This window comes from Chenopodium quinoa, unplaced genomic scaffold, assembly GCF_001683475.1.
Source record: "Chenopodium quinoa cultivar QQ74 unplaced genomic scaffold, ASM168347v1, whole genome shotgun sequence".
Lineage (NCBI taxonomy): Eukaryota > Viridiplantae > Streptophyta > Magnoliopsida > Caryophyllales > Amaranthaceae > Chenopodium > Chenopodium quinoa.
This window is the reverse complement of record NW_018744420.1, coordinates 611,551-624,414: the sequence shown is the minus strand read 5'-3', so window position 1 is coordinate 624,414 and position 12,864 is coordinate 611,551. Positions and strand designations below refer to the sequence as shown.

Here is a 12,864-nt window from a genome sequence, read left to right as displayed (position 1 = left end):
AATTAAGAAATTTTTGGGTTGGCTTAGCCCAACCCGACTTCGTAATGAAATTTTTTGCCTAAAGCCAAATGTTATATAGAAATAGGTGGATCACACCTATAACATGAATATTTAATAAAAAAAAAATATGAACACATCCATGTTTTAAAAAGTATGAGAAAACGCTTATGAATAGTGTGAGGACAATTATATCCTTAAATAGTTTGTTTACCTATATGCCCCGATTGATATGATGTTAATTGTAATACCCTCATGATTGCTTTAAAGGGATTTAATATACTGATCATACTAACAAGATGTATTTTTGTAGGGAGCTCATATGCTAAGATACTTCTCAGTTAAGAGTGTTTGACTTGGAGTATTCTTAAGATGGATGACACTATGGGGAAGTTTTCTAGGGTGCGCACCCTGAGTGTTACATTTTATGCATAGTGTTTGGACAGTTTTACTCTCTAAAATATTTATTTACTTATTTGCCATCATTAATGTTAATTGCTTTTTTTTAAGCTTTTAAGAATAGTGTACGGACGTTTATACCCCTAAAAATATTTGTTAATAAACTTTCCCTCAATAATGTAGCCCACAACTAAAAGGGCTTTGAACATGGGTAACTATGGCGCGTGTGTAAAACCCTAGAAATTACTTCCCTTTAAAATACCTATTTTGCTCTTTTTAAAATACAAAATAGGAAATTCTAAGACATTACCGCCAACATGAAAACGGCTAAATAATTATCAAAGACACACATCGGAATACTATCTTTTAAACCATCCAAACAAATCAACTAAAAAGTCAAATCAAAGTCAAACGAAATCAAACAAAATCAATCTACAACTTGGAACCATTGTAGGCCCTCATGAAACCGAACAATACTCAAAACCCTTTGTGTTAGTTTCACAAGCATGATAAAATAAATAATATTTAAAGCACATCATATTCCTACGGAAACTAAGCATGATTTGCTCGATCTTCACTCATGTCCATCATGAATATGCTCCATCACCTGAAAAGCTCCTCTTTACTTGTCCCCGCTACTCGTCATTAGAAATGGGTCGTCGTAGGGCTAAGATAGAGACAAGGCCAAACAAACATACAAACACACAATCAGCAATGCTGAGTACATAAGCGTAACTAAAACACACATATATGCTTCATCCTATCATCACACAGCTTACCTTGTTGCACCTGTGCACAAGCATACAACGTACAACACAACCATACAACAAAAAAAACTAGTCTAATTATTTAGCTTGATTACGCATCGAACGAGTTTCCCCCTAATCTGCCTTAATAAAGGGGTACTAACACGGGAGCTAACCATGCTAGTATACAAGAACCACTTGTAAGTGGCGGAATTCCTGCGCATAATAAAAAGGAATATACAGTGTCATGTACTCCCATTAGAAGTTATGGTCAAATACAAAGTCGCATAACTCTCCCCATATGTTCATACTCGAGATATATACATTCCAAGAGTTTTGGTGTGTAATATCTTTCACTTTACGTTTTTACATATTTTTAGACTTGATGATGACTCTCAAACCATAATACAATCAGTCATTATAATTCATTCAAGCAATCAAACATGTCAATTTAATTCTTGTATAGTTAGTTCTAAACATGTCAAATTAAATGTTGAATCCTTTTTAAACTACCTCGATGTTAAATAACACCTTAAGCGCATAAAGCACCACATACTCAAATAATTACTAAGTACGCGAACGTACCTTGAATATGATCTCAAATCGCCATGACTAAATGAAATCACTCACTTGGAATTCTCCTACAACCCAAAATTACAAAGAGACATTAATACCTATTCAATATAAATTTTAGCAATATATAAACTCTTTCAATTACTTATAAACCCTCTAAAACAAGCTGAAATTTAATTTAAAACCCCTACTTTTATTCCCAATTAATGGGTAATTAAAAATCCTTTCAAGAAACATAATTATAGCTTATATATAAAAATTCCAAATTTATTAAATCATTTAAATTGCTGTAATTGTGTTTTAAAACACTTATTTCAATAATTTAAATCATCCATAAACAATTTCCATCAATATACATAAACTTATAAACCTAGGTTTATAACTTGGGGCTTTTTAATTCAAAACCAAATTTAAAAATTTATATACATCATAAAAATCATCACAAAACCCAAAAACAATAATTAGATCAAGGGTGAATTTAATTAAAATCAAAAGAAGAATTTTTTTTTCCGAAAGGGGCGCACGACCACCAAGGTCGGATTGCTGCCGAGCCCGCCTGGTGGCCGCCGCTGCCGGCGAGTACCGGGGGTGTGGTGGCCGCCACTGCTGGCGAGTGCTGGTGGTGGTGGGCGGCGACCGGTGGTGGCTGTGGTGGTGGTGGTGTGTGTGTGGGTGGTGATGAAACAAAATAAAAATAAAGGGGAAGGGGAAAATAAGAGAGAGAAAGAGAATGTTACCTTAGGTATTCTCCACCTTGGATAAAGTTTAATTTGCCCATATCATGTATATTTATACTCCCTTTCTAAAACCCTCCTAGACTTAAATTCCCTTTTTACCCTTAATGATCATTTTCCTATTCAAACTAACATTTTGACTTTTCTTAAAAACCTTTGACTTTAAAAATTACCTTTTTATAAAATTATATGCCCCAATGATTTTAAATTATAAAATAAAGTATTTCCAAAATTATTAAATAAATAAATTGGACCTTTAATTTAAAGGATTAATACTGTTTTTTAATTCCAACTTTCACCAATTTATTTTATTAATCCCAACTTTGGATTATTCCTCAATAATCCCAACTTTAAGGTGGCCTATCTTTCTTCATACCCAAACCGGTCAACAAAAGTCAACAACCTTCTATTGTAGGTCGTTGGACACGTGTCGCCACTTGAGTGGTCCAATTTTATTTTATTTTTTTTTACTGAACCAATTTTTTTTTTTTTTTTTTTTTTTTTTTTTTTTTTTTTTTTTTGTAAAAAAGAAAAAAACAGAAAAAAAAAAATTTCCTTTATTTTTTCATTAAATTTTTAATAAAAAAAATATTTTTTTTAATTTTTCCCTTCACCTTTAACAACCCCTCCCCCTCCACCTCCATTAATGACAGCCAGCCAGCCACCATCCCCTCCATTTCCGGAGTCCCCACATCCCTCCATTTCCAGCAACCCTCCTTCTCCTCCGTTTCCGGCCATCCTTCCACTTCCCCTTGAAACCCCTACCTGAAACCCACCTGAAATCCCCTTTCCTCTTCCCTTCCCTTTCTCCTCCATGACTTCCGACCACCCAATCGAACACCCAAACCCCTCGAATTCCAGAAAAAACCCACCCACCTTATCGAAAAATCGCCAAAAAACCCCATCCCATGGCCGATTTTTGGGTTTCGAGATGCTTAGCGTAGGTTTCGGGGTTGGTTTCATGTGGTTTTTGGGGATTTTCGAGTGGGGCTGGTGGCTTTGAGGGATTTTCGAGAGTGGGGCTAGTGGGTTTTGGGGTTTTAGGGAGTGGGGCTAGTGGGTTTTGGGGTTTTAGGGAGTGGGGTTGGTGGTTTTTGGGGTTTGGTTGGTGGCGTGGGAGTTTCGGTGAAGGGGGATGGTGGTTTGGCTCGTAGCGGCGACTCTAGTGGTGGGGAGGGCTGGCAGTCCGACGAGGGAGGTGGCTGGGCTGGCGGGTTACCGGATCTTTTAGGGTAGTTGGGGTTTTGGCTGGGTGGTTTTTTTTTAATTGGATACTTTTGGTTTTTTTTTTTAATTTTTTAAAGCAATTAACATGTGACACGTGTCAAATAATTTTTGTAAACTTTTTAAACCCATTCAGCTGGTCACAAGATTTTTGGATTGAAAAATAATAGGCCACCTTAAAGTTGAGATTATTGAGAAATAATCCAAAGTTGGGATTAATGAAAATAAATTGGTGAAAGTTGGGATTAAAAAATAGTTTTAATCCTAATTTAAAACTAAAACTCTTTAATTTAGTAAAATATCATAAATAATTCATTTCAACTTATTTAAATACTTTAAGAAATACCAATTTCAATTATAATACGTATAAAAATACAGGGTATTACAGCGTGCATCGCGCGCATTAGCCACTCTAGGAGTCACAAAAAATGAACATCTATATTACTATACTAAAGCGATACTTTTTTTCCTCTAAAAGAATTATAATCCCGCCTATTCTTTATTGTGGTTTTTTTTAATCTCTCTTTTTTTTTATTGCCTCTTAGTTGGTTAGTTTGATATCCAAATTTATCCAATCAAAGTTGTGACACTAATGATTTCAGTTATACATAGTATTTTGATTCTTGTGGGTTTTTGAATTTTATGTTTTATTTTTTTATCACCTCCCTATTTTTTTATAATATCGATCATTTTAACATAGATGTACTGAGTTAACATCCCGAACATCGCCCAGGTACTACCCAACTTAGTAATAAAATATGAACACATAATTTAGGAGAAAATACGTGTTCATCGATCATTTTACATTTTTTTTCCTATCATTAGTAGTAATTTAGGAGAAAAAAGCTCTTAAAAATAACAATACAAATTAATAATAATACTAATAATCATTTCAGTGGATGACCCAATGCAAAATTCTTGTCATGCCATGAGGATTTATCAACTTTATTTTTTTGCACCATTTTCTGATTGGTCATGATTTGGGATGTTGTAAGATCATACTCTTGGAGTAACTTTTCCTATAGACCAAGGAGAATAAAATCAAGAGCCAATTCCATCCCATCAAAGGAGAGAAAAAACTAATTTAGGACACATGTTATTGCGTTAGAAATGGGTTATATAATGCTATCAATATTGGTCAAATTAGTTTTAAAGTCGAATTGGTTTGGGTCAGGTTCAAGCGGGTTTGGACCAAAATTGAGTTACTTCTCTTGGGTATAGTTTAGTTTAGTTCGGGTCGATCATGAACTCATGGCTAGTCTACCAAGATCCAGTCCGTTGCTTTCATTCTTCTCATCATCCTTTCAAGTCTTGCTTTGGTTGCCGATTTGCCATGAGAGTATGAGACAGGAAGGCATGAAAATACAAATAACAGATTCTTCTGTTCCAACCAAAAGCTACTTTCAAGGTCAATTTCATAATGCACACAAATTCCAAATTTTAAAGGAAATGCAGATGAAAGTTTTATTTTTGATCCAATTTTAGCAATTTGTTTAAGTAGCGTAAATCTCAATAATATGCTTTGTAATTGTCGGAACAAAGGAATAAGTATTGGCGCATAGGCCCTATATACATTACTTGCAAATAGGATGACATTTATGTAAATAATGGGAATCTGAGAAAAATCGGTGGTAGAAAATATGAAGACAAAAAGTACCACTACATGCATAATAGTACATAATAGTACACAAAAATGTACCACTGTATCATTAAAAGAGAGAAAATGTACCACCGAATCCCCGATCGCCCTCCTATATGCATGCAAATACATAGGCCCTATGCGCCTATATGCACTCGGAACAAAGTAGTGTGAAGTGTGAATTTTGTGAAAAACCAAAGTCCCACATTGGTGGGAAATGAAAGTTTTCCCTCCTTTATAAAGTGAATAGTGGAGTACTTGGGTCTGGCCCAAGGGCTACCCACATTTTGTGGAGAGGGAGGACTTACCTACTAAGCCAACCTATCACACACGCGCGTGCCGAGCTGGGTCGGGTTTATTAAATAAACTTACTTTTTGCACGGTTTTTGAACAAGGCTTAATGCCTTGGTTTTTGCTAAACGTTTTTTGATTTGACTGATTCTCTTCATAACCGTTTTAAGACTCATTCAACATTACCATTTAAATGATTTTGTTCCGTTTTGACTGGGTTAATTACCGTTTTCTAATTAATTCTAGAATTTGTGCTACCGTTTTGACTGGTTTTGCCTACCGTTATACTACTGCTGTGGCTATAAAAAGAGACTTTGCTCACCGTTTTCAAAATACAGAAAAAAAAAAATTATTTTCTTATCTTCTTCCTTCTAAACACAGAATTCCAGCGGTTACTTATAATTTTTTGGTGTTTTATTTGTCCGGTGGTTCTGTGTAAACCCATCGGTATACTTTTCTATTGAGAGGCTGTTTTATCCTGGGGGACATTCGGTGAAAGTTTGAGGGCAGTAGCGTGAATGTTCTAAAGAGAGCGATATAGTCCGCGACTCAGTCTCATTCCCGGTAACATTGTTCTTACTGTTTTTGTTCCTGCAATTCCGTTTACAACAATAATTCACTAAGCTAACATATGCACAGATACGTTTTAACACTCGACTCACGCATTGCAATCAGTCGCATCGCTGCCCAACAGATTCGATTCTGCTTCCACTTTTCAGCATTATATTTGCAAAATGCTGCCAGCAGCCTAACAGATTTGATTTTGTTTACAACGCAAACGAAACAGTGATTGCGGCATCTTTGGATAAAGTGATTAACTCACTTATCTGTGTAAGTTCATAGATACAAACAATGCTAAAGGTAAAATCAGCTGGTTATAGCAAAGTGCAAAATGTTTCATAAGCGTATCAAATAAATATCATTTTCCACCGAAAAAAATGAAGGCAGAGAAGACTATACACTTCTTTGAAGGCCTAATTTTTCTATAATTGGTCACCACCCACTAGTCCACTAGTACTTTGAGGGTAGCCATAGTTGACAACTTAATACACAGTAAATGACAATAAAATTCTACCACCTCAAAAGTTCCATTTTCTGCCACAGAAAAAATTGTATTGTTTTGAGAGACATGGATATTAATTATTTTGCAACAATCATCCCCTCACTCGCACCAGGAACAGTCTAATCACCTGCAAGTACATAGGTCAGGGTGGCGACATTTTGGGTTCAATTATATTTGGGATGGTTGTTATTGTCATTAGTCTACATTTTATCAAATTTCACTAGAAAATCTTTTAGAGTTATTTTACTATTGTAAATAAATTGCGAGTTGCTCCCAGCTTTTGTATCATGTAATTGATGTTACATACTTTCACATCCTATATTAATCAAACTTTTGTGTAAATTAAAGACTTAAAGTACATCTTTAATTATTACGGACTATATTGCTATAAAGATTAGGTAGTGTGAAAAATGACAATATGGGACATAGAGAAGGGGTAACCAATTTCAATGTCAGTGTAATCTAGTACTCCATATAACGTGATAATTTTTTATTTTTTATGATCAATTAGTACTGTATTTTACTAAATTTCTTTATTTTACAGTCATAAATATTAAAGAGGAAAATTTATAATATATACATAGACAAGTTTATAAGAAAAAAGTTGTCCAATTATTTGAGCAAATAAAAAAGGTAATCGTGCATGCATTGTGTGCGCCTCTAAACTTGTAACTTTAAAAAGAACACTTAGTCAATCGGGAACAAATATAATTCAAACATACTGAAACAGAATATCTTCATATCTACAAGCTATCATGTTTTCCACATAAAAAATCCTAGGTTGTCAACAAGAAGAAAGAACTCTGGTGTACAATATAATTTGATTAACTTAAAGTCAAGTTTATTTTCACTCCTCTAATAGAAAAAGAAGTTTCCATTCCACCACTCCGCCCCTTTCCTTTGAGACTTAGAATGATTTAGCAATGGTTACAAATTTACAATCACTTGTTTTCGTCAGAACATGGTCACTTTGTAATATCAGGAGAACATCTATACAAGATAATATGGGAAGGAGAACAATATAATGGGCAAAAACTCTGGACTAAAGGCACATCATTGCATAATTGTTGCATATTTTGAGCATTCTCTAAACAAACTAGATTCAACTAAAAAAACGCTGGAACCAAAATATAACAATGATTAACAACAATGAGAATTCATCATGCTACAAAATGTTAATCAAACAAGATTAATTCCTAAAACCCCTGCTAAGTAAATAATAGTATCAACTGAAATCACCACTATATACTTGACTAAAGAACAACTTACAATTTATCGTCATAATCAATCTTCTTCAACTTCATACAGCCCGGATAGAGCCCCCCTTGGACTGCATATAGATTTGCAGTAGATAAGGTATCTCAGTAGAGTACTTGGTAACATACAGATCAATAAACTCCTTTTCTGATATATTAAGCATCCAAATGAACCGTGTACACTTAGTTAATTTCCTCTCTATCAAAATCTTCCAAACAGTGAACCTTGGAACAACCCTTTTCTCAATTGAATACGTCAAAACTTTAGGATAACCAATAATAGTCTCCCTATCAACCTTTACTGTATTAACAAAATAATCCATAGCATTCCTAAGTTTCTTCTCAGAGCAAGACAAACAATGCGGAGTCCTAGTAAAAGTCGATATAACCTCCTCAGTAGACCACCCTAAACTCTCAAAGACCGAAACCTTCCTCTTCCAGCTCAACTTACTATGTGACATTATGACACGAAGGTTGTGTATATACTTAACATCAGTAGGCTTTACCCCCATACATCTTATCATTTTCACTGCATATTTGATCCTTGAAATATCTTGGTACAAACACCTAGGCTGCAAAACAAGCAACTCCTCGATTCGTCTCTCGGGCACCCCTTGTTCAATCAAACAATCCAGATTCTCTTGCAGTCTTTTCCAATCAGAAGTAACCAAGACCCACTATGAACTGTAACTAAAAGCTTATCAGGGCAGCTCACATATCTATTAATTATACCCATTGCAGGCTTCAATTGCGCCTTTAAACTCCGAAACAAAATCGCCGGAGAAGCAACCACAAGCCTAGGAAGATACAAACCCTTAATCCCATTTTCTACTAGAAATCTAAGCTTAGGTTCAAGATTACTTGTAATCCTACAATTAAGAACAGCTGGGTGTTTCTCAATAAGTCTAATAATATGAGCATTAGAAAAATTATGGGATTTCAAAAACAAAACAACAGAATCAAATCGTTTCTTGTTCTTCTCTTCTAATACAACTCTATTCGAGGCTTTAATTGCAGAATCCAACGAAAGTCCACATGAATTTGTTAAGTATTGAATTGGGAAAGATGATAAATTAGGTAGGATTGATTTAGAAATCTCAGATTTAATCTTCCTTTTACGGAATTTAGGGTTTTGGGGAAATGGGTGTGCATCAAAGAAGCATTTTTGGAGAAAGGAAACTACCCTTTTGAAAGGAAGATTAGCTGCCATTGTTGAGTTTGAGTATGCTATTAAGAGATGAAATTGAAATGAGAAGAAATTGAAATGAAAGAGAATAGTGTAGACCTGAGAGAGTGTGATGCTAGTGGCAGTTGCGGCGCAGAAGAAGACGACGGCAACGCGAGCGAGCGAGCAGAGTGTTGGGGTTGTGTGGGTTTTGAGCGGGGAAAAACAAGGGATTTGTTAAACATCGCCCGCAAATTACCATATAAAGCCCACAAATATGACTTGGTATGACAATTATGCCCATTTTCTAAAATTGAACAAATCTCGATTTAAACAATGTGGAGCCGTACTGGCTCGTCGGGGGAGACCGGAGGGCAGGCCGGAGATGCGGGGGACGCCGGAGGTACGTCGTCGTCGACGGAAAACGAGGTAAGTCACCGTTAAAATTCACGGTGTACGTAACGGCGTCTGAAAGAGGTGGCCGTGCAGTGGCTCCGGCGCCTAGGGATGGACGCTCTTACCGTAGCATGGACGTCCAAGCCAGACGCCAGAACCACCACATCGGCGTCCAGCCCAGACGCCCAGACCACCAGACAAGCGTCCTGGCCAGACGCCAGTCCATTGGCTAAGGCGGCCCTGCCAGGCGCCAGTCCAGTGGCTGTGGCGGGGCCCTGGCAGACGCCACCCATAATTTATTTTTTTTCTTTTTTGATTTTGTTGTTTTTTTTTGATTTTTTTTTTAAAATCGAAAATGATTATTTAAAAAAATTCGAAATTGTTTATATTTGAAAAATCGAAATGGGTTTTTTTAAAATTAAGTTTGAAAATTCAAAATAAGTTTTTTTAAAATTATGTTTGAAAATTCGAAATGGTATTTTTTTAAATTAAGTTTGAATATTCGAAATGGGTTTTTTTAAAAATGAAGTTTGATTGTTGAGAAAGGTTTTTTTTAAAAATTAAGTTTGACAATTCGAAATTGTATTAAAAAAAATTGGAAATGGTTTTTTTTTTTTTTAATTTATTTCAAATTGGAAAATTCGAAATGTGTTTTTTTAAATTATGTTTAATAATTTAATGTTTTTATTTATGTAGTGAGTAGATTTGTGTTAATATATACCAAAATATTTAATTGTTTATGTGACTTTTATAAATGATTGTGTTTAAAATTGTATGTGTATGTGTATGAATAATATTATACATAATTATGTTTTTTTTGTGTTAATTCTGTGTAAATATAGAAATTAAATGTATTATCCGTTAAATGTATTTATTATAATATATAATTGATGCAGGATTATGGTGGAGACGGAAATGATTACAGTGGGATATTTGGACATGATGGTCCATTCGAAGAAGCTCAACAAGCGATTGATTGGGCAAAACAGGTTGCAATTGCAGCTGGATTTTGCTTGGTAGTAGTAACTCATAAATCTCAACGGGATGGTAGAATGGATCGCATTTTGAGATGTGACTGTTATCGCAAAAGAGAAGAAAGAGATTTTCGTACAGCCACTCGGTTTGATACAAAGCGGAAAGATTGTGGGTGTGAGTTCAGAGTAAAGGTTCGACAACTACAGAGTCGTGACGGTTGGGAAGTGATTGGTTACTCTAAATGGGGGTATCACAACCATGAGATGATAGTATATGAAGAGGGTCATCGACAGCTGAGCGGCTTAAGTCCTGCTGCGAAATTAGTTGTGAAAGAAATGAGTGATGCTCAAGTCAAGCCTGCTAAAATATTAGCATCTGTGTTAGAGAAATTTCCAGAAGACCATCCAAACCGAAGACACATCTACAACGTCAGACAGCAACTCAGGTTTGAATGGTCAGAGGGAAGGAACCCTATACAACAGCTGCTACACCAGGCACAATCACGTGGTTACCTGTTCTGGTTTGATTCTGATGAAGATACAGCGGAGGTGACTCATCTTTTCCTTGTGCATCCTGATTGTGCTGATATGATCAAGTCTTGGCCATTTGTGATTTTGATCTGGGGCAAGCAGGAAACGGTCGGACTGCCTTCATCGGGCATGCCGGGGGAGGAGGGACAACTTGGACAAATCCAAGCTGGCGAAGACAACGCTGGGGCATGTACGCCTCGACGATCTCACGATACTGAATGAGTCCCGTGTACAAGGTCCTGGGTACCCTAACACTAGGGTTCGGGCCGAAAGGCATCCAGTTCACCTGCACATAGTTTTAAAATTTAATAACATGAATATAATAAGTGCATATAATAAAATGTATTCTATAATTTATAAACGTTACCTCTAAGGGGGACAACCTGTCAAGAAATAACCGTATCGATCGGAGGCGGTCAACGGACTTCTTCTCCGAGCGCGGACTCCACGCACAAGCACGCGGCATCCCCTCATCAATAGGAATCGAGTCACGATGTGGTCGCAATGTAGGAAAGTACTCGTATATCCAGGTCTGCAATAAAGTCAGACACCCAGTGATACCTGCCGCGTCAGCCCGACTCGCAAATCCTAGTTGGCGATACAAATACGCCAACGTAGCCTATCCCCAAGAAAACTGGCCTACACTGTCGGGGTCACACGCCTCTACTATGTCGCGTGGCCTGAGCTTGTTTCCGCCGCTCTTATCCGGAAACAAGGTACATCCGAGGAGTAGAAAAACATAAGCAGCCAGCTGTGCGTCGTGCGTCCTACGTGCAATGGGGTACAAACACCGCTGCAACACGGATGCGATCTTCACACCACCGTGTTCCCAAACACCAAGCGCCTCGGTGTACAGTGCAGCCCTGTCCACCGCCAACAACTCTGCCAGCAAGTCTGCCTGATCCGCATCAGCCACAGCACAAAGTCGTTTACCCTCAACACGAATCCCCAGAATGGCCTCGACGTCATGTAACATGATCGTCATCTCACCGAACGGAAGGTGGAAAGAGTTTGTATCCGGCTGCCATCGCTCAACGAAAGCCGTGATCAGCGTAGTGTCAATCTTATCGTGCATAGTGGCAGGAACGTGATTCACCCCAGTGCCCTCCAGTCGCTCGAACATCTCGCTCTCCACCGGCCAAGCCTTAACCCATGTACGCAAAAAGCTACAAGTCTTTTCCCGGGTATGACATTTCAACAACCCCGTAACTGAAGGCCTCTCCTGGTCCTCCCAAATACGGGCAGCTATGTGTCCTAGAAAGCTAGGAATAACACTCCCGTCAACAGGCCCACCGGACACCTCACTCCTAACAACCCAAGAATCATTAACAGCCCTCGACCGTTTCCTGCTTACCCTAGATACAGTGGACGCAGATGATGTGCCAGATCTACTAACAAACCTACCACCCCTACCCTTACGCACCTCCACCATATGTGTCTCGTACATGTCATCAACCCTCTGACTGAATGAACCGTAATCATCATACGGTCCACTCCCATCGTCCACATCCTCATCCTCATATGCGTCCTCCTCCTGCTCCTCCTCCTGGTCACCCTCCTCAACATCATCATCGTCATCGTCATCCTCATCCCGACGGTGGATCCGTTCTCTACGAGCCGAGGCCGAAATACCACAGGATCTAACATGTCTATGCCCTGACCTCTCCACTGAATAGCTTCTACTAAGAAGCTCTACATTCTTCCCCGCACCATGACGACCCATTGAATTCTACAAAAAATTTAAAAATATATAAACATACAAAAGTTTTTTAGAAAAATAAATAACTACCTACAGATACAAAATACCAACACTTCCAACATATCGTCATGTTTATAAACATAAAATTAATAAAGATTATAAAAAATCAAAGACATA

At 37.3% G+C, this 12,864-nt stretch overlaps 1 protein-coding gene across 1 annotated transcript; it reads right to left on the bottom strand.

The window, feature by feature from the left end:
• Positions 1–7,966: 7,966 nt before the first annotated feature.
• Positions 7,967–8,446, bottom strand: LOC110696906. The gene has a single exon (XM_021874233.1). The coding sequence runs from the start codon at positions 8,444–8,446 to the stop codon at positions 7,967–7,969; it is 480 nt and encodes a 159-aa protein (XP_021729925.1).
• Between the last annotated feature and the right edge of the window lie 4,418 nt (positions 8,447–12,864).

What these genes read in the sequence shown, in the direction of transcription:
- LOC110696906 (XM_021874233.1), bottom strand. Translation starts at nt 8,446, where the DNA reads ATGATAAGATGTATGGGGGTAAAGCCTACTGATGTTAAGTATATACAC.